At 36.2% G+C, this 26,367-nt stretch overlaps 4 protein-coding genes across 5 annotated transcripts; 2 read left to right on the top strand and 2 right to left on the bottom strand.

The window, feature by feature from the left end:
* Positions 1-103: 103 nt before the first annotated feature.
* Rpl19 (ribosomal protein L19) lies at positions 104-1,497 on the bottom strand. Its single transcript, XM_071784897.1, has 4 exons — positions 1,380-1,497; positions 923-1,029; positions 602-765; positions 104-472 (listed from the first exon to the last, which is right to left on the bottom strand). Exons 1-4 carry the CDS (start codon positions 1,382-1,384, stop codon positions 155-157), a joined length of 594 nt encoding a protein of 197 aa, XP_071640998.1. The 5' UTR covers positions 1,385-1,497; the 3' UTR covers positions 104-154.
* Positions 1,498-1,583: 86 nt separating this feature from the next.
* On the top strand, positions 1,584-6,785 carry LOC139817020 (uncharacterized protein C2orf42). Of its 2 annotated transcripts, none has more exons than XM_071784834.1 (7): positions 1,584-1,754; positions 2,985-3,376; positions 3,472-3,792; positions 3,956-4,175; positions 4,258-4,463; positions 4,604-5,516; positions 5,682-6,785. In XM_071784834.1, the coding sequence occupies exons 2-7, from the start codon at positions 2,990-2,992 to the stop codon at positions 5,849-5,851; spliced, it is 2,217 nt and encodes a 738-aa protein (XP_071640935.1). In that variant the 5' UTR covers positions 1,584-1,754; positions 2,985-2,989; the 3' UTR covers positions 5,852-6,785. The 2 variants fall into 2 exon arrangements, with proteins under 2 accessions (XP_071640935.1, XP_071640943.1); XM_071784842.1 differs by having other exon boundaries at positions 2,988-3,376.
* Positions 6,786-7,376: 591 nt separating this feature from the next.
* Bic (bicaudal) lies at positions 7,377-9,966 on the top strand. The gene is made up of 4 exons (XM_071784898.1): positions 7,377-7,699; positions 8,267-8,638; positions 9,317-9,441; positions 9,570-9,966. Exons 1-3 carry the CDS (start codon positions 7,622-7,624, stop codon positions 9,425-9,427), a joined length of 561 nt encoding a protein of 186 aa, XP_071640999.1. The 5' UTR covers positions 7,377-7,621; the 3' UTR covers positions 9,428-9,441; positions 9,570-9,966.
* Positions 9,967-14,639: 4,673 nt separating this feature from the next.
* Positions 14,640-21,175, bottom strand: LOC139814053 (uncharacterized). Its single transcript, XM_071780046.1, has 13 exons — positions 21,087-21,175; positions 20,737-20,877; positions 20,404-20,544; positions 20,070-20,210; positions 19,737-19,877; positions 19,405-19,545; positions 19,072-19,212; positions 18,740-18,880; positions 18,406-18,546; positions 16,967-17,037; positions 16,642-16,878; positions 16,125-16,287; positions 14,640-16,055 (listed from the first exon to the last, which is right to left on the bottom strand). The coding sequence occupies exons 1-11, from the start codon at positions 21,173-21,175 to the stop codon at positions 16,649-16,651; spliced, it is 1,518 nt and encodes a 505-aa protein (XP_071636147.1). The 3' UTR covers positions 14,640-16,055; positions 16,125-16,287; positions 16,642-16,648.
* Positions 21,176-26,367: the final 5,192 nt, after the last annotated feature.

The following is a 26,367-nucleotide window of genomic DNA, read 5'->3' on the forward strand; positions in this document are numbered from 1 at the left end:
CATTTTACTTTCTTGTACAACTGTTTCTATAAACGTTTGGGTTTTTATATTAATTTGAACCTAAGCCTAAAGAGCGTTAGGAAGAAAGGTTGATACGCTTCGATTACCTTTTTCATTTTATTTATATAATTTTTCTTAAGATACATCACGCAATTTATTTCTTTGCGGCATCGTCCTCGCGTTGATACGACTGCAATAGCTCTTGCTTCTTCGAGGCAATGCGCTCCGCGCGGCGTTTACGTGCTTCCCTGACCTTGGTGCGCCGAGCCTCGGCCTGATCGGACAGCATCTCGGCACGGGCCTTCTCCGCCTTCTTCTTATGAATAAACTCCATCAGCACTCGCTTGTTCTTGAAAACGTTACCTTTAGCTTTCATGTACAGCGAGTGGTACAGGTGTCTGTCAATTTTCTTCGTTTCGCGGTATTTTTTCAAGAGACGACGAAGGACCCGCATCCTTTGAATCCAGAGATCCTGCGAGATGCATGCGAATGATTAGACAGACTTCACTAACAATAAATTTCATGTATAAATGTTCATGACTTTTTGATTAATAATCAAGAAACAAAGAGCACGGAATTATAACTGCTGGAATATACGTACTTTTTGAGGTGTACGCGCGTTTGCCGTACCCTTTCTCTTACCGAAGCCACAATGACGGCCCTTGCGTCTAGCTTCGGTATTCTTGCGAACGCGAGCTCTCGAGTGTACAGCAACAGGCTTCTTAATAATGAGCCCATCCTTGATTAGTTTTCTAATATTTTGTCCTGGGAAAAACGTAAATCTGTAAATCTTCCTACATAAATTAAGAAAGTAATAATGCAACGACGAACGATTCTCTTGCCGACATTCGGGTTACAGAATTTTTATAAAATTTTTGCAAAAAGAAAAATTCACAGGCCACAAATAACCGCGAGAACTTACGAGAATTCGTATTCGCAATCTCATTGATCTCGTTCGGATCCAGCCAGACCTTCTTCTTGCCACATCTCATAACAGAGGCTGCTAGCCTCTTCTGTAGCTTCAACGAGCTGCAAAGGTAAAAAGTGAGGTTATGCTCATTGCAGAATTTATCGCGACGCGTCTCCGCACGCGGAACGCTCGTCGAAGACAAAAATCACGTCTTTCACGCGTAATTCCATCCGCAAGGTATATATCGTCGACGCAACGACAGAGCGTCACGAAGATATTTCGCGAACGGCGTGATCCCATGTGCTCGACGGATCGCAAACAAGCGACGAGAGATTTCCTCGCGCAATATTCATCGCGAAATCGTGTTCGTACGCGCGGCCGGATTCCAGCGAGTCATACGACGACTCCGAACGCAATTAGCCGCGGTACTTGTCAAAATAACGTATTAAATTCATCGCGGCGAACGAACCTCATGTTGTATTCCACAGGCTCTTCTCTGTAAAAGAAGATCGAGCGAGATCAAGATGGCCGACGTTACATTTCCTTTCCGCGAGGGACGAGGGAAACATAAAGCCGATATCGCATGGCGTGCTCGTTCGACGATCGGATTGGCCGCGGGATATGGAGAGCCGACACGATCGACCCTCTCTATCCTTTCGACGGAACCGCGGCGAGAGTCTCGACGCCCTCTGCTTCACTTCTCGTGATGGCCGTGATGGGCTTTATTTATTTACTATCCGAAGCAATTTGGCAGCTCAAAACGTAATCCGGTCGTGAAAGAGACAATTTTTTTTCTTCTCTCACGGCTGTGCGATTTTCACGTCGATTTCTGCGATATCGGAAGGTAACGCCGTTCGATATAATGTTGCTTTTGTTCATTGCGAGATGTAGCCTCCGCGTAATGCGTCTCACCGCGAGATGGATTTTTTTCGGCTTCCCCCTTTTCCTCCTAAACGGCAGAAGCACCAGCGACGGGGCACGTTTTATCGCTTTTATCATGCAACTCGATGCAATTTGCGAGGGAAAATCTTTCTTTCAGTTATTCGCATAGCACGTAGCGTTACGTACATACACGCTTAGCCTAAAAGAATGAAGAAATGATGACAGCTCGATTTGAGGCACCTTTGTAGCTTTCATTTTTGCTTTCTTCATGTTTGTTTCTATTACAACGTAATGTATACTGCTTTTTGATTTACTTACATAATTTCTTTAAGATAAAAATATATTTTTTATATTGGTACACTATGTATCATTTTTTAACTGTATCAAGGATAGGGTGCTTCTTCATCATCTTTCTATAAGATTATCTGAATTTTTATGCGACTCATTATTGTCTCTTCTTTCTTTTTTTTTTACTACCTATTCTTGTTTAGGGGTTTATTTGATTATATATAATTCCTTAATCAGGTTGACCCTGAAAAAAAAACTACTAATTTTCTGATTAATACAAACAGCTTTAAGATACGAATTGTACAGGCAATCTGAGATTCTACAGCTAGTCTTTCCAAGTTCTTTGAATAAAAGGGCCACTTACTCGATTGTAGGTCCTACACTGATTCAGCATATTGTTAATTGTAAAGTGTCGCATTATGATTTATATGCAGTGATCAACTGGACAGAGCTCTAGTGTCAATTCTCTATTATTTTCTCTTTGCCCTGTTCAACGAAATGATGAAGAAGGCGAAGCATATTACGAGTAAAAACTTGGACAGGCTTGCTATAATTTGTTTGGATAGGAAAAAAAGAGGATGATTTTAAATGACACAATAAGACAATAAGTCTTTAAATACTTTAAAGACTATATTTTGAAATTTATCAGTTAATAAATTTGTAATTTCCTTAAGTGCGATTCTCTTTAACAAAACTTCTTACTAACTCAATAATTTTCCTATCAACTAACGAATGCGTGAAATAAAAAGAGAAGAAACGTACCTCTAAAAATTGACTGGAAAAGAAAGTCTGGTCTTTTTTTTTTTAATCTAACGATTAGAAATAAGATGAACTCATTGTCAGTAGAAAATACAACTTGAAAAATCTGTCTGAGATTTCTAATATATATTATTGTAACGTGTAGCAGCTATGTCCAATGAAGAACGCTTGAAGAAACTTTTATCAGATCTGGGAAAGGCTACCCTTCGTGGAGTTCGAAAATGCCCGAAATGTGGAACTTACAACGGATCTCGTGGTCTTTGCTGTAAGAACAAATATTGCGACGCAGTGTTCAAAGAACCTGGCGAGAAGCGGAAGCTGTCCACGGAGGCATGCAAGCTCATCACAGGCTCGACGGTGCAAGTGTTCTCTGTACGCGTCAAGGATAAGGGACCTGATTACCGTGGCTTTGTACAGTTACCATTGATAAATGCCACCATTTCGAATGACATTACAACGCTCATTTCACAAACCACCGCATTGTGCTTTGTGGACAGCTGTGAGAGAAGTTTTCATACCAGTGTCCTCAAATGTCATGTAAATGTTTTATATTATAAGATTTGCATATTGACACATTTCCGTGATTATATTTGTATTATACTTTTATATTTTTTTATAATTGGTATTTTTAGGAGAAAGGTTATTCAAATACTGTGTTTGCGTGCCAGCACATTCAAACGGCATTAAAATGTTATGCGGAGGCGCAGCCATTAACTTTGAAGAATTCTATTTTGTCGTCGTTGAATGTAAATAATGAAACAAAGCAAGAGATATGGCTGTTAGCGACGGAAACTTCTGGTCCTTTAGTACAAAGAGTCTCAAAGAATATAATGGCAGTGAAATGCAAAGCTTCTCCGAAGCATCCTTTAGGCTATCTTCATTTCTCTTTCTTCGTTAGTAAATTAAAGGATAGAATAGAACATCGTTACTTCTGTAGTTGTACTACGTTTAAGGTAATCAAACTGCATAATAATTTCCATAAAAAATTTTTTTCTTAAACGATTTAAAGAAAGATCGTAGGTAAATAAAAATCAAAATTTTAAATTATGCGAATTAATACAAATAATATTTCTGGTTAGAAAATATTTTATTGAATAATAATTGATTAATTTATAGGGTACAACAAAGATAGGAGGAGATAAAGTCGACGGCACTTCGTCGTCACAATCAAAGCGATGCGTGCATTTTTACGCATGTATTTGTGCTTTTGCTAGCGACCCAAAGTTATCCGAAGAGTTTAGTTATTATATAAATTTAGATCAAACGCAATCTAGTATAGAAAAGTCTCTAGCAACTGTACCGCAAAGTGAAGAAGAAGATAAAATTGTTGGAATTGGTGAGATTATATGCGCGTATATATGTATTGTACATTAGAAATTTATTATATACTTTTTGCTAATAATAATATGAAATTTCAGATCTCGATAGTTTAACCACTGATGAAACTGATACACATCTATTAATTTTTCGTGATGATACTTTAACCGTACAAAGTTTGGATGGAAATAGATTAGATTTGGATTCTATAAATTTGGATTCTTCGATTTTGCCGCATAGTATTGTCGAAAATATAGAGGTGGAATGCGATCGCAGTTTATTAGACGATAACAATATAATATCACAAGTAAGATAAAATATTTATGTTAAAATTATATTCGTTTTTTTTTCATTAATTTTTAAAGAATTAAAAAATAATCGTTTCTCTATAAATTATTGAAAAGAAACAAATGGATAAAATTATTAAGTTATTTATATGTTACGCAGGTTCACAATTTAGAAGTAATTGATCAAAATGGTGTTCAGTTAGGAGGAGGAAATACTATAAAAATAGTAAATGATCAAGGGACAATTAATACAAAATATAATGTACTCAATAGTCAGTACATATTGAACGATAATAACATAAAAATATTGGATCCGAATACGTTGAAGGTTTTCGATGCCAGTGCTGCAGTCTTGAGTGTAACTAATGCAAAGCTCGTCAATAATAATGTTGCCCTAAATAACAGAGGTGTTAAAATAGTCGACAGAAACGCGGTAGTACATTATAATAACAAAAGTACATCGAATTCCGAAACTAACACAACGCAACCGACAATTTCGACAAAACGGAAAAGAGATGAGAAGCATATGAACAATAGTAATTTGAATCTAAATTCGATCGAATTAAGAAAGACGAAGGCAAAGTCGCAAATTGTTAAAAAGTATCAAAATACTTGCGACGACTTGGACGAGGCCAGCGCGAGCTTGCCATTTATCAAGTGGCTCGCTTCGATAACCGAGCGAATAAATCAGACTATGCATTTCCAGTTTGACGGCAAGCCCGATCCCCTAGTGTTCCATGTGCCGCAGATATTCTTCGATTGTTTACGCGAACGAATATCATGCGGCGGCAAGAAGAAACGCCTGCCGAATTCAACGACGGCGTTTGTCAGGAAAGATGGAGTACCGTTGGGAACGTTCACGAAATACACGTGGCAGATTACAAATATCTTGCACGTAAAGAGTATTTTCGAGACACCGTATATACCTTTGGAGATTACGAGAAGTTTCGTGCAGAACGCAGATGGAACATACGAATTGTATAAACGTGAGGAAACGGAAATAGATCGTTTCAAAAAGACGAACAACAACGCGTTGATTAAACCGTTAGAGCTGAAAACGTATTTAAAAGTGGGTAAGTGAGAGTTCGATACGCAAGGAATGATTCTGATTGCTTGATAAAGATGATTTATCGAAATTTGGCAGCCTGAATTATTGTTTAAAGAATCTATCATTAATAGAAAAGATGATATTAGAGATATTTCTATTTAATATATGCTCTTGCTTTGTTTACTTTTAGGAAATACTTCTCCGAATCAAGTCGAACCTACACCGTTCTTGATAGAATGGATACCGGATATTTTGCCAATCTCGAAGATTGGCGAGCTTAGAATTAGGTTTGAATTTGGACATGTAAAGAACGAAACGAGCCATAAATGGAGAAAAGTTGCTCTTTCTAAAAATGATTAACATTTTTACCTTTAAAATGATCAAGTTTTTACTTTTTTATGATACTTTTATGATTTACAAGACAAAAGGCAAATTTTATTATCTGTGTGATATGTAATTCACAAGAACAATTACTATCTCACTAACAGTTACGATTGCAATATTATTATTTAAATAACTAAAATTTTATTAACGGGATTAAATTTGTTTTGTGTGTGAGTGATAAATAAAACTATCGATTAGATGATACGAAGATGGTGAATACAATTACGAAATACGTAATTATATTTTTCTGAAATAAATATTAATTAACGTGCTTTTATATCACCAATTCAAAGACTGATGCAATTTTTACAATTAAATTGCAGTATGACTTAATCGGACAGAACTTCAATCTTACTTTATAAATTAATGAGAAATGAGAAATCTCTTCTTTATGTATTGTATTTACGCAGCGATTTACGATTGCCGCTGTACAATTTCTTCTTCATTCTGTATCTTGTATCCTTAATTTAATGAGAAAAGTATCGTCAAATATCACAATCATAAAACTTCTTTATTCTGTATCTTGTATCCTTAATTTAATGAGAAAAGTATCGTCAAATATCAATCATAAAATGTGTTGATATTCATCATTGCGCTGTAGTGTTTGAAAAATGTAATATATATTGTAAATACATATATTTCAGATTTTATGCTGTTATGAAAAAATATATATTTATATTATTTAACATTATTGGCTCTACGTTTTGTGAATATTTAAACTTGAAAATAAATTTATTTAAACTACATTAATTATATATATATAATATATATGAATATGTATAAATTTCCTGAAAAATAGGCTACATATATACAGATATACAATTAATCTAATTCGTATAAATATATATTAATTTTACACACGCGTTCACATACACACATACATGTACAAGTATGTTATATAATTTTATGAGATTAAAATTATATAATAAATGAATGTTAAATATATAATCATAATCTCTGCTCCCGATTTCCCTTATATTACTTATAACGATAAAATTCGTTTTCTATATTTTATTCAGAATAGTTTTAATATTCTAGGATAGTGAATTAAACCCTAATGTTAATCATTAATATCTTTTTAACTATAATCGACACAAGTTCCTTTTAAGGACTCAAAGTCCTAACAATATACTTAATTTTGATGACAATTAAACTTCTCCGACACGTCAGCACATATTATAATTATAATATGTCAAAATACACTAAAATAGTCTATTTTTACAAGCTTTAACTACAAATTTCTCAAAATTGTGACGTGATAGAGTAATTTGACAAACGGGATTGTGTTCAAAAGAACTACCGGAAACGACTAGTTTCGTTCTTGTGGCTCGAAAAACAAGTAATTTTTTGTTGAACAGTGCTATATAACAGCAAACGCCGAGCCTCGGGGGGCGCGGGGTCTCTTGCGACGTTTCGAATCGGTGCGGGTGATCGCGCGCGGCGGAAACGATCCGCGCGCCGCGCCGCTGCCGCCGCCGTCCGCGGAAACTCCGGAAGTCAGTACTGTTCTGACGTAGGGGATCCGCGAGCGAACGAGAGGGTACGCTTCCATTTTCTCGAGCATCTCAAGGCGAATTGAGCGAGCACGTGTCGTGTGTAGCCGGTCCCCGCGCTCGCGCGACGTCGACCCCGCTCGTGTGAGAGGAAGGATTTCTCGTTGGAGGCAACCCGTTTACTATAGTCGCAAGTCAACCCGACGCTCACGCGCGCCCGTCACCCCCCTCGTGCACGACAGGAGGTTAAAGGATGAATCCGGAGAAGCTCAAGAAGCTCCAGGCCCAAGTGCGAATCGGCGGCAAGGGTACACCCCGACGCAAGAAGAAGGTAACGTGCACTTGGCATCGTACGCTTCGGTTAATTCGTTTCTTTTTTTCTTTTGATTTCTTTTTAACTTGGACCTAGCTCGTGCATTTTTGCTCTCTATCGTCCTTCGACGCGCGATCCACCGTCATCATTATTAATATGCATGCCGATCCTTAAATCAGAATAAATGTTACGCGTGACATCGCAAGATTTCTCCTCACAGGGACAACGAATTGAAATTGTTAAGTCTAGTTAGTTACTGTCTGCTCTGTTTTCCAATATAACCTCTACATTTAGAGATGAGGATGTTGTACAAGATTTCTTATAAACAGAGCTATTTTGATGATCTTCTTGATAATTGTTTTGTAGTCCGATTTGTACAATAGATATTAACTAAGAATATCGTTTTTTCTATTTGTTAGAGCTCTCATGATACACGAATAGTAATTGAATTGTCAAAAAAGAAGGAAGTAACATTTATATGCCACAGGAGCAATGTTACGCAGAACACTGATGTTTTATTTATTTCCTTGTGACAGAATTGAACATTGCCGTCTTTACATTTATGTTATTTCTTTACTTTTGCAGGTCGTACACGCAACCGCTGCCACAGACGACAAAAAGTTACAGAGTTGTCTGAAAAAGCTTTCTGTAAATACAATTCCTGGTATAGAGGAGGTTAATATGATTAAAGATGACGGCACGGTCATCCATTTTAATAATCCGAAGGCCCAGGCTAGTCTGTCCGCTAATACATTTGCCATCACTGGTCACGGAGAAAATAAACAGATAACCGAAATGTTGCCGGGAATATTGAGCCAGCTCGGTCCCGAGGGTCTGACACAGCTGAAACGATTAGCGAGTACAGTCGCTGGAAGTGCGGTCGGGAAAACTACGTTGGAAGAGGACGACGAGGTACCTGATCTAGTGGAGAACTTTGATGAAGCTAGCAAAGAGGAGGTAAGAGGATAATTGAAATAAACCTGACGGTATTCTTATTAAATAATAATTGCTAAGATGAAAAAAAAACCATTTTCGTAAAATTTGATAAATTTGTTGAAAACTCCAGAAACATTTATATGAATTGCTACAATTCTATATCTGTAACTTATTGTTAGAGGTAAGAATCATATCTCCAGTTTTCGTCAAAATGGAGTTAATACATCTTTCAATCTAACAGAAGTTTAAATTGTATAATGATAAAGCGTCTTATGTCTATTATTACTAGTTCCCAATACAATGTTAAGAAAAAGTTGCATTGAAAATTTTTATAGTGCCTAATTTTGTAACCAGATACAGCGTGTTATTGGCAATTACACTATTAAACATGTCAGTTAAATTACTTTATTGAAAACTTAATAAATCAAAAGGTGCTACTTTTATTTTATATTTAAAAAAATATATCATTTCCCTATTTAAAACTTTAAACCTTGTTTTCTCGAAATCTAAAAAAAAAATGGACATACGATTCTTTATCTTTAAGGTATAGATATGTATAACAGTAGTATCTTTTTTCACTGATGTTGCAGATAATCTTGTTTATCATTTAAAAAAAATAGTTTATAAATATACGAAATTAAGTACATTATTTATGTAAAAACATGTTTAATATACAAATCTTGTTTGTGATATTTGAAGGTGGCTCCCAAAAAGGAACTGGATGAAAATGACAAACCCAATGGTGAAAAGAAAGACGCCATTATTATTGAAGAGAAGAAAGAAGCCCCGTTAGCTACACCTGAAGCTTAAGAATGAACGCTAAGGTAAGATAGATGTAGCGATAGATGTATTGACATTTTTTCTGGATATTAATTCTGGATATGATAATAAAACAAAATGTAATTTATTAACATAAGAACAAAATGTAATATATGATATCTTATTTTTTCAGATATTTCATACAACAAAGTTGTAACAAATAAGTAACTGATGAGTCAAGAGAAATGTGTGACGCAGAAACAATGAAGCATAACTATACATATATTACAAATACTTGATATACACCTCATAATAATTGCTAGTATAAGTAACAGTTGACAAGAAATAAAAAAACTGTTACAAAAATCAAAAAGAATTTCCCAGAGATTTTTTTTATCATTTTGGTGCTACCACTAAGATAATCTGCTTCGAATTAGTCAAGATATTTTTATTGGTCCCCAATTAATATCATGTGACGCTTTAACTATTTAAAATGTCAATGGAAACTTGAGCATTTAACTTGATTGCAGAGAATTGTAACAATTAATACTATGCTACAAATTTTGTTATTAATAAATTGATGTGAGAGATGCAGAGTACTTTTTCTTTCGGACATTTAGTGATTTTTATATAATTTAGTTAAATTTTTCTTTTATTTTAGTCATAGCATTTCAGCACACTCCAATCTTTTATCTTTCTTTTTTTTTCGCTTTTCCGCAATGCTGATTGATTCTCTCGCTTGGCTCAATTCGTACTGCGAGAGTAACTGTCAGCGCTAAAATCATATTTTAACAACTCATAAATGACAAGTTATTATAATTATTTTTATTTAAGTTATCTTGATGCGTGAGTGCTGGTCTACACAACCTTACTTTAAAAAAATTTAAGTTCTAAGCCGTAAGAAATTGACCAATCACAATGAAATGTGAAGAGAATATTCGACTGTGATTGGTCAATTTCTTACGGCTTAGAGCTTAAATACCTTTTAAAGCAGGGTTGTAGACCAGCACTGATGTCAAATAAATGTAAACAATTAAATTTGATACATGTTATTAAAAATTATATAATAAAGTTAGGCGAGAATAAATGACACGCGCTTTGTAGTGTCTATGGTGTCTATATGAATTTAAAAAATAAAAAGCTATACAATTTAACGTAAATTTTCTGTAAAGTAAAGATTATGAGGAATAAAGAGACACACGTGCAAATAAATTTAAAACATTCACAATAAGTTACGTGAACGAGCGAATTACGTGCCCGTTCCTTAACGAAAAACGGAATTGTATTCGTGGACGCACATTTTGAGCTTGTTATATTGATTCGTACTCACGACGTTCGTACGCATTTCGAAGCAAGCTCCCTCGTTCGCGATCGCGACAAGCAAATTGAGCGAACGCCAAACGCGCGATCGTTCTCTTTAATTACTCAATTGATTATTAATTCCGCGCTTAACGAGAGATTTAAGCTATATTCATATCGAAGCGTCTTCTCGCGCGACTTACTCGTTCGAAGTAAAAATCGAAACGGAGCAAGAGGCGAATTATCGTCGAGGTTATCGTCTCTCTGCGACACGCGGAGCAACGATTCTATTAAGTTTCGGATGTATCGCGCTCCGAAACATTTATTTCTCATGTAAAATTTGCCCACCGATCACGGAGCATTGTCAGGAGATCCGCCAAATCACAACCGGGAGAGTGATATACGTACGGCGTTCGGCATATGTACATTTCGCCCAGCGACAGCATCTTACTCGTTTCACTCGACACAAGAAAAAACGGAATATTCGGCGTACATTCACTTTGCAACATTCCGTAACCGGATTTCTTTTCGTTCACGTGAAAAAAATTACACGAGCGACAACGTCTCGCGATCCCCGACATTGAAGTTTGAACGTGTCGCGCATTACTTGCGCCCGCTTGCGCCGCTTGCGCGCGCCGCTGCCGCCGCACAGTCGGGAGAGACGTCGAACGCGATTGGCTCGTGAGTTGTCGCGCGCCTACCGTTTTCGACCGCGCGATTGCAAAACGCGCACGCGTTTCCTAATTTGCGTACACCGCGCAACGCGTGTTACATCGTGGATCGATATGATTCGTCGTATTCTACATCGCGGATCGATCAGATCGTTGGGATTCGTTCTTCGCGAGCCAACGACCCCTGGCGAGGGTTTCCTATCGGGACGAAGGGTGGATCGACATCGATCCGCGCTCTCCAGCGCTCTCTTCCGTTTCTGCCTCTCTATAAGGAGAAAGTCGAGCCGGCTCAGCCGGCTGTTCGTGGCAATTAGCATCTCGGGAGTGTTCTCGAAGTAATTGCGCGAAGTCCGTACTGCTGTTTCATCGCGAGTCGCACCCGCTCGCGGGCTCGATAGGCCGCCACGTGAAACATCTCAAAACTCGCTCTTCCGTTCACGTGAAGCGAAGAGCGAGCCGGTTTTCGTCGCGCTAGCACCCGGTCGATTGGTCATCGCGCGAATTCCGGGAAGTTGCGGGTTACGCATATAGAGCACCCGGCCGTGCAAAGGGTCGCATCGTGCGCACAAGTTTCGTCGCGATCTGCACCCGCTCGATTGGTCGTCATGCGAAAGGTTTCATTTCGCAAGTTTTTCCGTTCGCCAGCAATACGACGTGGCGAAGTTGGGCGAAGCCAAGGGACGGATCACGTGATCACCGCGTGCGGTAGCGTGATTCTTCAAAAAAGAAAACCGTGTCGACGGCGAGACCGTCACACGAATCAAACCCGCGGTTTTCGCGAGTGCATCTTTCTCAAGTGTTGCGATAACCGCGCGTAAAAGCTCAGACGAACAGTTCTTGATTGTACAATATCTGCAGCGGGAGTTCGATCTGGTTCGATCCCGATATCGACCCCGCTCGCGGCCATCTTTTGTCGTGCCGCGCCGTTCTCGCATCGTTATCGCGGCATTACCGCGTCTCGTTAAATTAAGTGGCGTTTCTTATTGTGATTCGTGTGAAACTCGTGTCCGCTATCGCGTTCCCGAGTGACTATATACATATAAGTGCGCCTGAACATCTCGCGAGTCATCGTGTTCGCGGTCGCTCATCTGCCTCGCGAGCAAGATATCCGTCGGCCGGTCGCGTGTTCAAGATCTCCGATCGCGAGGGCGGTACTCAATCGCTCTTCAAGATCTCCGTTTCGCGAGCCATCGCAGAGAGTACGAGCGACGTAAGATTTTCGTCCCGACATTACCGCAAATGCTTAGCCCGCTCGGACGCGCGAGTGCGAGAAAACTCTAAAAATACCGTTATTGAAATAAATTGTGCTTGTGAATCAAACCCGACCCGCGTGTGTTATCTAAAATCCACTCCATCTCTTTCGGACCTTATCCCGCGCCCTTGTCAGGGTGATACCGGGTACCGGCATTCAATTCGTGTCCCGAGATCACCTCGGCCGAGCACGAAACAGATTGTGGAGTTTAAACTCCGTATCTACAAATTATGAAGCAGTTACCGTAATATCTTCGGCTCCCCGATCGCCCGGCAAATTGCGCAAAGGACGGGATTTTGTAAATTTTGGATGACAAAAACTAAGATTTTTTCGTAAGTTTTACGTATTTTTCATGTTTTTGTTGTTATATCTATTATTTTTTTTTTTTCATTATTCTATAGTTTTGTGTATATTTAGCTTTATAATTCTGTAAGTAATTTTTTTCTATTGTGTGTGTGTGCGTGTGCGTGTGCGTGGCGCGCGCGCGCGCGCGCGTGTGTGTGTGTGTGTGTGTGTGTGTGTGTATGTGTGTGTGTGTGTGTGTGTGGTGCATTATTTTTACCGTATATATTATTTTGGAGATTATCGTAAAAAATGTTATATGGCCTACAATGGACCATTTTGTTTTTGACATAGTTATCTGTGTTGTAAATCTGATTAAACTAACTAGTTGCTACGATAAATAATCTAAGTGAGAAAAAGTATGATTAAAAATAATAATTTTGATTGTAAACTTTAAATAATAAAAACATAACATATATATTTAAATATTATTTCAAAAATTTGTTTTTAAAAATTGAGATATGATATACTGTGCAAAGTAAATCGCAAAACGTGTTCCAGTTTAATTAAATATAAAAATATAAAAATTCTTCTACAGAAAACAAAAATATAAAAAAGTACTTTACATGTCTTTCTCATTATGGTAATAGTAATAATTAAATTATGAATATATTTAATATGGTATAAAAATGACTAAAATTGTTGAAAAGAACAATATTTCAAACAGAAGATATAGCTATGTATAATAAATTATTAAACGATATTAACTTTGTATTTTTAGCGAAAAGCAGGATTTTGACACAAACAGAATGATCAGTCAGTTAAAATCTAAATTTATGTTTCTGTTTATCTTGTAAAACAATGTGTTTTTAATCGTATATATGTTAAAATCTTATTTCATATTGATGTTTGTCGATTAAATTTTTAAGCGCTGATCGCAAACACATTTATAAATAATTAAGTAAACTAAAAGATAGTAGCTACAGATATATATTTACGTTTATAAAATTAAAATTTAATAAATTCTTTTTACTGTATAATCAAAGCGATAATTACTTGTTAATGAGTTCAACTTCTTTTGTCAATCCTTTAAATACTTTATCTCGAATTTGATTGTAAATTGTAGAATTCGACGGAGCAGAAGCGGCGCGAGCACGATGAGAAGGATCAACAGAACAAATTCTTCGACTTCAGTCTGCTCAAAGATCCCATCTACCTCGTCATTCTCATCTCCAACTCCACCAACGTCATCAGCTATACCAACTTCATCATTCTGCTGCCGGCCTACGCCATCTCCCTAGGCTTCAACAATTGGGACTGCTATCTTACCGTTGTAGTGGTAAAAACTTTTCAGCTTATTCTGAATTTCTAGGGTAACCCATAATATAGTACAAATGTTGAAGAGCTCGATGTGTTTATAATTAATATATCGCGTAATACGTACTTTTTTTTTCTTAAAATAATATCATATTTTTAACAAAGATAACGCTCTCAATAACGATAAATAAACAAAACAAGGCAAATGAGAGTTCGTTCGCGACGATGGACGGGCGACAGTAATAAAATATTACAAATTGAATAAAATATATATATAATAAAGTAAACGTTTCGGTTCTTGATTTGAACCCTCCTCAGTACATATAGCTGGTCGAGTGAAATGCAGTGGTCACAAGTAGTAAAAAAAATGCAGTTATTCCGCTCTCCGATTATGAGAGTGTGGATCTCGTATCCTCAACGTGACTGTTACCTTAATTCCATACAAAGAAATAAATTAAACAAATATATATAACATTGTAAATGTGGTGGAATTAAGTCAGCTAATACACATTGCTTCAAAAACATAATCCTGCATTTAAATTTGATAATAGAGACGTTGATATTAATCAAGGACCGAAACGTTTACTTTATTATATATATTTTTTATTCAATTTGTAATATTTTATTACTGTCGCCCGTCCATCGTCGCGAACGAGCTCTCATTTGCCTTGTTTTGTTTATTTATCATATTTTTACTTTCTCTGTAAATCCCGTCAATCGGAATCAGTTCATTTAGCATTCGTCAGTATTAGAATTAATTCTTATACCGTTTTCATAACATTTTGTTATGATAATCTGTATGCTTATACAGATGGCCTATATACCTGATACAAAAGCTTCTGTTAAATTTTTATAAATATATGTGTCAAATTTATTATGGACGTTTGCCAAGTGAACTCTTATAGGTTCCGAATGTGAACAGTATTAGGAAAATGTTCGTTACAATACGGACATTTTTATAATGCGGTGGTTTATTTATTTTAATGAACATTTTTCGTATGAAAGGTTGACATAGACCCAGCAAACACAGAATACACCGAGTGCACAATTTGATAGCAAATTACACACTCGGTGTATTCTGTGTTTGCTGGGGAGGTATATGATTCTCCATAAGTTTTCTGTTTCCTTGTGCAAATCTACAAAAAAATTGAAATATTTTGCGATGTTGAGTTAATTACAAATAGTTAATCAATCTATCAAGAAATAAATTTTATAGATCGTGACATAAATAAAACCCTTATCGAATACCAGATTTTAATGACCAAAATATGCCTGTGCTACAGATAAAAAAAAAATATAAAAAAAATTATTAATATTATAAAAAATATTATTAATATTGATATATTAATAGTGTGTGTGTGTGCGCGCGCGCGCGCGCACACACACGTACACTATAAATATTAAAATAATTATTTATTGAAGATTTCTTAGTCTTCAGTTGTCAGACTCCGACCTTCTAAGCAATAGTGGGTAGATTCTGCGGCATCTCTGGCTGGCACCACTTTCTTCTTCTGGATTGCAATGCCCGTGGCCTCAGTAACAATAATGTCAGCAGCTGTCTTCTTTTGCACTCCATTATTCACGTCAGATACATTGTCCTCACAACCTTTCGAGGTAACAGGAGATTGCTGGTCTGAGGTAGCAATATTTGCTGATAAGGACTCATCACGTAATGGACTGCTAATGCTATCATCAGCGCATGCGTTGGCACATTTATTGAACTCAATACATTATTTGATGAACTTGACATTGTCTTTACTGCAGAGTCTCTTACTCTTTGGTAACTAGCGACGACCCCATAATACTTCGTGATGTCATACTTTTTTCTTGCTGGGAATCTGCTATAGAGCTGCGCGACCTGATAAAAATATTGATATTGTATCAAAGCGATAAGGTATATTCTCCAAAGATAACTATATATACTTGCATTCTATGTGCAATGTGCGGTGTCAGGAAAGACATTTGCTTAAAGTAAATCCAAATTTTTGTCATTTTCGATCCTGAACCACTGGGTTGACCTGTCTTCTTTTCCCGTAACTTCTTAGTAAATGTATTGCGAAGAGTATTCCAACGCCCTTCTGCTTGCTCACCTAATGTCATCGAATGTAAAATAGTAAGTTTGTTATTAACAAACTTCTACTACTTTGCTTTTTTAATTTGTTAATAATTTTTATTTTTTGCTTCCTTATAGAGGAAGCTTTGTTTTTTTTTAAATTATTTATTGCTTCCTCATAAATTTTTTTTTGGTAATACATATAACAAGTATATATACTTGACTTTTTCCTTTTTTATTTTTTCTATTAAGCAAATATTTTTATAATTCTGTGTGTCTGTATAGCAAAGAAATATTAATGATTATAATTATTAATATTTCTTTGCTAAACAGACACACATAATTAGAAAAATATTTGCTTAATAAAAATTACTGAATAAAATTTACTTACATTCAGATCATTCGTCATCATAAAATAGGGGGCTAGGTAAGTCCATTAAATTGTCATCCTCAACCATTTTTTCCAACAAGACCTCAAGTTCGGCTATTTCGTCCTCATTGAAAAACACATTCTCAACGTGGTCATTTATGAACAAAATTATTTCTTCGTCCAAATTATTTTGTTCTTCAGCGCTGGACGTTGGCTCTTCTTCTTCACCATATCCACTGCTATAGTCCAAGTCTTCTCCTGCAACCATAAAATATGAAACATAACGTATATGTAAAAAGAATATAAAACAACATTGCATGATTAGAAATTTTATGATTTATCATACCTTCATCTCCAGAACTGACTTTTTCTGCCTCGTCTTCTTTTTGTCTTTTGACAGGGCCTTCATTTTCTGAGCTACAAATAAAATAAACATTATATAATAAGATAAATTAATCCAGATGTGTTTAAGAAACATCTAAAAATCTCTTTGTTGCAGGCGCAAGAAACTGAAATATCAGATTCGATATTTTTCTTTTGGATTCGCAACAAAAATAAATTAACGCTAAAGCTCTTATTACGTGTCGACATATTCGATAATGGAGTTGTACATTAACTCGTCCAGCACCTCGTTTCCCAGACCCCAGATGATTTATTTATTGTTTTTAATACTAACCTGTACAGCCAAGCGTCTCCCTAATACTTTTCAATATTAAAAAAAAAAACTGAAAAAAACCGGCTAGGATCACGGCTTTAGGATCACCTTAAGTTACAAGATGTTATAGTTGATACAATAGTCAAGAGTCAATAGTCCATTAGATACAATAGTCCATAGATACAATAGTCCATTTTGCTTCAGAGATAATATTCACTTCGTTTATCGATATTTGTCTATCGGTATCTTATTAAGAAATATATAACTGTATTTAATAATAATGATACGTACTTTTCGATTATTTAAAATATCGATATGGATTACATCAGATGAAATGTCGATGAATGTTACATATGGAATATTTCTGCGAAGAAAATAAGACAGATGTTCTGTAATTTTTTCTTTTTTTTTTAGTGGATAAACTGTCATTAATTAATAAATTATCAGTTGAGATTCTGGGCCAGTATAGTTGTATAAAAATTAATATTGATCTATCTATAAAAGCGGAATAAACGCTTTATTACGATCTAAACGCTAGCTTGTGCATCATCCCTTTTTGTTTTATTTTTCGCTTTCGCGACGCGCATATTTATAAATATTTTCACGTTCGTTCGATCGCAACGGCGAAGCGATTTAGACCAGGCCCGAGATGGAAAGCAACGTGGAAGGAAAGCCGCGTCTAAGGCGGAAAGATCGGCTACCGTGTTCAATTCGGAACAGCGAGACAATATTTTTTCGACCGGATCGTGCTTTCCATCCTGCCTTTCCTTATGAATATGGCAACGCGCGGCGGCAGCGTGCAGCCCGCTCGACTTGTTGTATACACCTCTTTCGGCACGTTCAGTCTTATGCTTGTGGTTTTTTTTTGTCATTGTCACGTTAGCGACAAGTGGTTACATAGTTGCGTTGTGCCCGCGTCGAGCGGCCGCACGACCGCCTTTCTACGCACGATATTTACTTTATTACAGAGGACTCGCAGAGATGGTACTATCATATCACTTGATCTGTTCACTTGAGTTGTTGAAAAGCTAGATTAGCTGCGTCATGATTTGATAATGGCGATTAAGCGTTTAAATGGTCGATATTATTTTGACGACTTTGAAGATCTATTCCATCGGATGTCGAGTTACCCTGAAACCGACGCTTTTGGAGATTCACTGCTTTGATTATCTATTCCATCGAATGTCGAGTTACCCTGAAACGACGCTTCTGGAGATTCACTGGATTGTTCTGCTTCATTGCTGATCTCAAATCCGTCAAATACCAAATACCTAAAATTTAACAAAAAAATTTTATAGTAATATTTATACGTCTGTATAATATATTATTCTGTATGATCTGTTCACTTGAGTTGTTGAAAAGCTAGATTAGCTGCGTCATGATTTGATAATGGCGATTAAGCGTTTAAATGGTCGATATTATTTTGACGACTTTGAAGATCTATTCCATCGGATGTCGAGTTACCCTGAAACCGACGCTTTTGGAGATTCACTGCTTTGATTATCTATTCCATCGAATGTCGAGTTACCCTGAAACGACGCTTCTGGAGATTCACTGGATTGTTCTGCTTCATTGCTGATCTCAAATCCGTCAAATACCAAATACCTAAAATTTAACAAAAAATTTTATAGTAATATGTATACGTCTGTATAATATATTATCTGTATGATCTGTTCACTTGAGTTGTTGAAAAGCTAGATTAGCTGCGTCATGATTTGATAATGGCGATTAAGCGTTTAAATGGTCGATATTATTTTGACGACTTTGAAGATCTATTCCATCGGATGTCGAGTTACCCTGAAACCGACGCTTTTGGAGATTCACTGCTTTGATGATCTATTCCATCGAATGTCGAGTTACCCTGAAACGACGCTTCTGGAGATTCACTGGATTGTTCTGCTTCATTGCTGATCTCAAATCCGTCAAATACCAAATACCTAAAATTTAACAAAAAAATTTTATAGTAATATTATACGTCTGTATAATATATTATTCTGTATGATCTGTTCACTTGAGTTGTTGAAAAGCTAGATTAGCTGCGTCATGATTTGATAATGGCGATTAAGCGTTTAAATGGTCGATATTATTTTGACGACTTTGAAGATCTATTCCATCGGATGTCGAGTTACCCTGAAACCGACGCTTTTGGAGATTCACTGCTTTGATGATCTATTCCATCGGATGTCGAGTTACCCTGAAACGACGCTTCTGGAGATTCACTGGATTGTTCTGCTTCATTGCTGATCTCAAATCCGTCAAATACCAAATACCTAAAATTTAAAAAAAAATTTTATAGTAATATTTATACGTCTGTATAATATATTATCTGTATGATCTGTTCACTTGAGTTGTTGAAAAGCTAGATTAGCTGCGTCATGATTTGATAATGGCGATTAAGCGTTTAAATGGTCGATATTATTTTGACGACTTTGAAGATCTATTCCATCGGATGTCGAGTTACCCTGAAACCGACGCTTTTGGAGATTCACTGCTTTGATGATCTATTCCATCGAATGTCGAGTTACCCTGAAACGACGCTTCTGGAGATTCACTGGATTGTTCTGCTTCATTGCTGATCTCAAATCCGTCAAATACCAAATACCTAAAATTTAACAAAAAAATTTTATAGTAATATGTATACGTCTGTATAATATATTATCTGTATGATCTGTTCACTTGAGTTGTTGAAAAGCTAGATTAGCTGCGTCATGATTTGATAATGGCGATTAAGCGTTTAAATGGTCGATATTATTTTGACGACTTTGAAGATCTATTCCATCGGATGTCGAGTTACCCTGAAACCGACGCTTTTGGAGATTCACTGCTTTGATTATCTATTCCATCGAATGTCGAGTTACCCTGAAACGACGCTTCTGGAGATTCACTGGATTGTTCTGCTTCATTGCTGATCTCAAATCCGTCAAATACCAAATACCTAAAATTTAACAAAAAAATTTTATAGTAATATTTATACGTCTGTATAATATATTATTCTGTATGATCTGTTCACTTGAGTTGTTGAAAAGCTAGATTAGCTGCGTCATGATTTGATAATGGCGATTAAGCGTTTAAATGGTCGATATTATTTTGACGACTTTGAAGATTTATTCCATCGGATGTCGAGTTACCCTGAAACCGACGCTTTTGGAGATTCACTGCTTTGATGATCTATTCCATCGAATGTCGAGTTACCCTGAAACGACGCTTTTGGAGATTCACTGGATTGTTCTGCTTCATTACTGATCTCAAATCCGTCAATTACCAAATACCTAAAATTTAACAAAAAATTTTTATAGTAATATGTATACGTCTGTATAATATATTATCTGTATGATCTGTTCACTTGAGTTGTTGAAAAGCTAGATTAGCTGCGTCATGATTTGATAATGGCGATTAAGCGTTTAAATGGTCGATATTATTTTGACGACTTTGAAGATCTATTCCATCGGATGTCGAGTTACCCTGAAACCGACGCTTTTGGAGATTCACTGCTTTGATGATCTATTCCATCGAATGTCGAGTTACCCTGAAACGACGCTTCTGGAGATTCACTGGATTGTTCTGCTTCATTGCTGATCTCAAATCCGTCAAATACCAAATACCTAAAATTTAACAAAAAAATTTTATAGTAATATGTATATGTCTGTATAATATATATACACATACTACGTTTACGCGAGCGTTACTTCTGTAGTAACTTACGATAATTCCTTTGCGTAAACGGGATTTTGTAGTAACTTACGATAATTTACTCCACGTAAACGAGTGATATATCGTAAGTTACTACAGAAGTATAAACGCTCGCACAAACTGTTGCAGCGGCACCTGCTGCTGCAGCCGCTGCTCCAGCTGTTGGTGGTGGTACAGCACCTGCTGTGCATGATACCGAAGTTTTTTCATTCTGTAACTTCAAATATTGATTTAATATTTATACAAGGAGTAACAGGACATGATTAAATTTTTATATGTATAATACATATAATTAAGGCGATACTTTTACTATCGTTAGATGTCAGAAGATACATTCGGATTATCTAATAAATCATCTCCGGCACCTCGATAGCAATGATAAAATACCTCCTTAAAAAATTCTGCGAGTCTAAAATAATATAGTCTATATATATATATATATATATATATATATATATATATATATATATATATAGGTGAATTTTAATGGATGTCCCATCCTTTTACCATCAATACTTCATCGAGCATCCTTTTTTTGATAAAGAGCACTTCACTTATATAGAATAATTGTTAAACTTTACGTCTTCGTTACAAAATGGAAAATTTTTTTATATATATAGAAAGAAAATTGAGACAAATTGGCAGATGACAATTGTGAATGGGACATCCATTAAAATTCACCCTGTATATATATATATATATATATATATATATATATATATAATATAAATATAAAATAGTATGGACACTATGTAGTCACAATGTGGTCGGACACTGGGACGTGTCCGGTCATTGAAACATTTACCTTATATATATACTAGACACTACAGACGCGCGCGCTATTTAGCTTTAATATTATGGCCCGTATTCTGAACGCACTTTTATCGATAAATATTCTCTTCTTCTTCTTCTCCGGCTCTACAGCCACTCGTAGGCCCTGGCCTTCACAACGATTTGCCTCCACGCCGTCCTGTCCATCGCTGTCGACCTCCATGTCCTTGTCCCCAAAACTCTCATGTCGTCCTCAACCTCATCAATCCATCTCTCTCTCGGTCTACCTCTTTTCCGGGTCCCATACAATTTGCTGTCCAGTATTCTTTTGATACCTCTGTCACTGCTCATCCGGATTACGTGTCCGGCCCATCTCAGTCGGGCTGCTTTGGCGCTTCCTACGATGTTGGGTTTTCTAAATAAGTCATACAGTTTGGAATTATAGCGTATACGCCATTCATTTGGGCCGTTTTTTATCGGGCCGTAAATTTTCCTCAGGATTTTTCTTTCGAAGCAGACGAGTCGGTTTTTGTCTTGTTCTGTTATTGTCCATGCCTCACATCCGTATAGAACAACAGGACGAATCAGCGTTTTATAGATTTTTATCTTGGTTGATCTCAATACCGAGCGGGACTTCATTATTGGTAGGAGTGCATAGTATGCCTTATTGCCTTGGATAATCCTCATCTTTATCTTCTCGTTAATTATCTTTATTAATTTGCGTCTCCAGGTACTTAAATTCCTCCACCGCTTCAAAGGTGCCGTTTCCACACACCAGGTCCCTGCTCACCCTTGACTTATTCTTTGCGGTTGTGACTAGGTATTTCGTCTTATCACTATTATTAATTTTTAGGCCAAATCTGTCCGATTTCCTCCGCAATTCCTAGTACACTCTTTCGACATCTCCTCTTGATCTTCCCACCACGTCCACGTCATCGATCTATTCATGATGTTTCCATCCATTCTAACTTTAACTTTTCTAATGACAGCTTCCAACGCGAGGCTGAACAGCATCGGGGACAATAAGTCTCCCTGTCTTAGGCCCGTATTGATCCTGAATTTTGGTGATAGTCCTCCACCTATTCTGACCATACTCTCCATGTCTTGCACTGTTATTCTGGTCATCCTGATGAGTTTCATCGGAATTCCAAACTCTCGCATGGCCTTCCATAGTTCATTCCTATTTACGCTATTGTAAGCTTTTTCATATAATCGATAAATAGGTGGTGGGTTTCGATCGACTGTTCATGGCACTTCTCCAGTATCTGTCTGATGGTAAAACTCTGGTCTATCGTTGATCTGCCCTGTCTGAAATCGCCTTGGTACTCTCCTAGGACTCTCTCTGCATACGGGACCATCCTATTAAAGATTATTTTTGATTACTACTTTATATGCCGCGCACAGCAGTGAGATACCTCTGTAGTTTTGACATTCCAGTTTATCTCCTTCCATTATCTATATATATAAAATAGAATGTCTGTATGTATGTATGTATGTATGTATGTATGTATGTATGTATGTATGTTCTTTATACACTCTTAAATTATTCGACCGAATTTTTACCAAAAGTATATGAAATAGGGGTAAAATTTTCCGGGGAGTGCTATAAAGTGTATAATTTTTCGTTACCGATCTTTTTGAAAGCCGGTTACAAAATTATTTCAATTTTTCGGAAATTAATTGACCAAATCTTAAAAAATTATATGAAGTAGGGGTAGAATTTCCCGGGGATTGCCATAAAGTGTATAATTTTTCTTTACCGATTTTTGGGGAAATTGGTATCAGAAAATTTTCCAATTTTTCGGAAATTAATTGACCGAATTTCAAACAATTGTATATGAAATAGAGGTAGATATTTCTGGGGAGTGATATAAAGTGTATTATTTTTCGTTACCGATCTTTTTGGGAACCGGTATCCGAAATTTTTCCAATTTTTCGGGAAATAATTGACCGAATTTTAAAGAATTATATATGAATCAAGGGTAGAATTTCCCAGGGAGTGACATAAACTGTATAGTTTTTCGTTACCAATCTTTTTGGGAATTGGTATCCGAACTGATAAAGGAATTTTTTTCGATTAAGGATATTAAAACACAAATGAAGTTGTTTCTTGTAATCTATATATATAAAATAGAATGTATGTATGTATGTATGTATGTATGTATGTATGTTTTTTATACACTCTTAAACTATTCGACCGAATTTTTACCAAAAGTATATAAAATAGGGGTAGAATTTTCCGGGGAGTGTTATAGAGTGTATAGTTTTTCGTTACCGATCTTTTTGGGAACCGGTATCCGAAATTTTTCCAATTTTTCGGAAAATAATTGACCGAATTTTAAAGAATTGTATATGAATCAAGGGTAGAATTTCCCAGGGAGTGCCATAAACTGTATAGTTTTTCGTTACCGATCTTTTTGGGAATTGGTATCCGAACTGATAAAGGAATTTTTTTCGATTAAGGATATTAAAACACAAATGAAGTTGTTTCTTGTATTCTATATATATAAAATAGAATGTATGTATGTATGTATGTATGTATGTATGTATGTTTTTTATACACTCTTAAACTATTCGACCGAATTTTTACCAAAAGTATATAAAATAGGGGTAGAATTTTCCGGGAAGTGTTATAGAGTGTATAGTTTTTCGTTACCGATCTTTTTGAGAATTGGTATCCGAAATTTTTCCAATTTTTCGGGAAATAATTGACCAAATCTTAAAAAATTGTATACAAAATAGGGGTAGAATTTTCCAGGGAGTGCCATAAACTGTATAGTTTTTCGTTACCGATCTTTTTGGGAATTGGTATCCGAACTGATAAAAGAATTTTTTTTGATTTGGTGAGATACCTCTGTAGTTTTGACATTCCAGTCTATCTCCTTCCATTATATACAAATATAATGCATATTATGGCAGACTTCCACTCCAGTGGAAGTGCTTCCTGTCTCCACACCTCGCCGACAAGATCATGGATTGCTGCGACTATTCTCCTGCCTCCGCTTTTTATTAGTTCTCCTGGGATGTCATCTTGCCGGGCCCCCCGGCATCAATAAATGGTGATTCGTACAATGCTTTTCCAATAAATGATGATTTGTATGTTTGTGGGGATTCATATGGTGGTACAGTCCGGCGTGATACATTCCCTGCTGGTACAGTCCGTGGTTGCCCCCCTACATTTTCTACCCGATGCTCAATTGCCAGAGGTTGTGGATTCCTAATATGATGATGATAAAGGAGTAAAGTGTACAACATAACGATTAACATAGCAATGGTAACCATTTCAAATACATCTTCGTGGTTAGCCTTTATTAAGATCATTGCTATTTCGAGAATTTCTGTTGTAGATAGAACTCCGCTCACTAAAATTATGAGAATAAGTCAAGCTTTTACAAGCAACATTGTTATGCTTTTTGGGTAACTGGAAGCAAATTCTATAGACTAGAGTTCCTACGACAAACCTCTCGGAATTGTCTTCCTGTTTCTCTTACTGTGAATATCGCAATGATCACGTTTAGATACAATCATTACTGGACTCTAGACGGGTCTAGATTTGCTGGTACGGGGGCCCCGGCGTCTATTCCTGCGGCCTTGTTCTATTTGATCTTTCCTATGGCCTCTCCTACTTCTTCTAGTGAAGGCGCGTCGTCGTTATTTTCATCTTCCTGGCTGGTGCTTAAGTCACTCACATTTTCTTCCATCTCCACGTCAGTGTTCAGTAGGTCTTCAAAGTAGTTTGCCCACTCTTTCAGGTATTGCTCTGGTTCCAATAGAACTCTTTTTCCACTTTTATCTCTACATATTCCAGCTGGAGCTTTGTATCCATTTTTCTTATTATTTACTTTTTTATAAAAGTTTTTAACTTCTGCACTGTTTGTGCTCAGGAGCTCGATTTCTTTCGATTTAATTCATTTTCAAATCCCATGATCCATGAGAGAACCATGAGAAATCCATCCAGCCGGAAAAAAAATTCATCCGCTCGCTCCAAATGGATGCACCGCCGACGATCCAGATCTATCTCATTCTTATTATAAATACTTACTCAGATATAAAGTATCCGGATTTGATTTTTGCTTGTCTGCCATTTCAATTCGTGCCGTGTTGTGCGAGATATTGGGCAGAACTAAATATTAGAAACATCACTTCAATAGGTGTTTACAATATTTGTTATAGAAGGTCGAAGGGAGAGGGATTGTTTTTTGTTTAAATATAAGTATTGATATTTGGTATAAATATAAGTATTGACATTTTGAACTGCCAGATTTTATATTTTTATTTCTATTTATCCAATAATTATAATTTTAAACTTAAATTTTAAACTAAAACACAGCATAGCTTAGCACAAGTAATTCTTATGTATGACAATTTATAAGAACGAGATCAGTTGTATCGTAAAAATTAACAAATCAATTTCAAATTAATCTAGGCTTTGAAATAGTGGGTATATAATGGCAAATTTTAAATTTCAAAACTTAATTGAAAATAGTCATTATATGGATTTTGCGGATTTCGTTAAATGTTTTGTTTCCTGGTGCATTTTGTAATGTTATATACAAAATAACGATTTATTTATTTAATAAAGAAATACAAAGTATTGGTTCTTTCTTCTCTTCATTATTTATACATTATTA

The sequence above is a fragment of the Temnothorax longispinosus genome, chromosome 1 (genome assembly GCF_030848805.1).
Source record: "Temnothorax longispinosus isolate EJ_2023e chromosome 1, Tlon_JGU_v1, whole genome shotgun sequence".
NCBI classification, from domain to species: domain Eukaryota; kingdom Metazoa; phylum Arthropoda; class Insecta; order Hymenoptera; family Formicidae; genus Temnothorax; species Temnothorax longispinosus.

Excerpts from the sequence above, each read along its gene's own strand:
- Rpl19 (XM_071784897.1), bottom strand. Across the intron at positions 766-922 it reads GATTGCGAATACGAATTCTC|GACAAAATATTAGAAAACTA; the intron begins GTAAGTTCTCGC and ends CGTTTTTCCCAG. Across the intron at positions 473-601 it reads ACGCGCGTACACCTCAAAAA|GATCTCTGGATTCAAAGGAT; the intron begins GTACGTATATTC and ends TGCATCTCGCAG.
- LOC139814053 (XM_071780046.1), bottom strand. The coding sequence starts at position 21,175 with ATGAAAAAACTTCGGTATCATGCACAGCAGGTGCTGTACCACCACCAA. Across the intron at positions 20,545-20,736 it reads CCAAAAGCGTCGGTTTCAGG|GTATTTGGTAATTGACGGAT; the intron begins GTAACTCGACAT and ends GTTAAATTTTAG. Across the intron at positions 18,881-19,071 it reads CCAAAAGCGTCGGTTTCAGG|GTATTTGGTATTTGACGGAT; the intron begins GTAACTCGACAT and ends GTTAAATTTTAG.
- LOC139817020 (XM_071784834.1), top strand. The coding sequence starts at position 2,990 with ATGTCCAATGAAGAACGCTTGAAGAAACTTTTATCAGATCTGGGAAAG. Across the intron at positions 3,377-3,471 it reads CCAGTGTCCTCAAATGTCAT|GAGAAAGGTTATTCAAATAC; the intron begins GTAAATGTTTTA and ends TGGTATTTTTAG. Across the intron at positions 4,464-4,603 it reads ATAACAATATAATATCACAA|GTTCACAATTTAGAAGTAAT; the intron begins GTAAGATAAAAT and ends TATGTTACGCAG.
- Bic (XM_071784898.1), top strand. The coding sequence starts at position 7,622 with ATGAATCCGGAGAAGCTCAAGAAGCTCCAGGCCCAAGTGCGAATCGGC. Across the intron at positions 7,700-8,266 it reads CACCCCGACGCAAGAAGAAG|GTCGTACACGCAACCGCTGC; the intron begins GTAACGTGCACT and ends TTACTTTTGCAG. Across the intron at positions 8,639-9,316 it reads ATGAAGCTAGCAAAGAGGAG|GTGGCTCCCAAAAAGGAACT; the intron begins GTAAGAGGATAA and ends TGATATTTGAAG.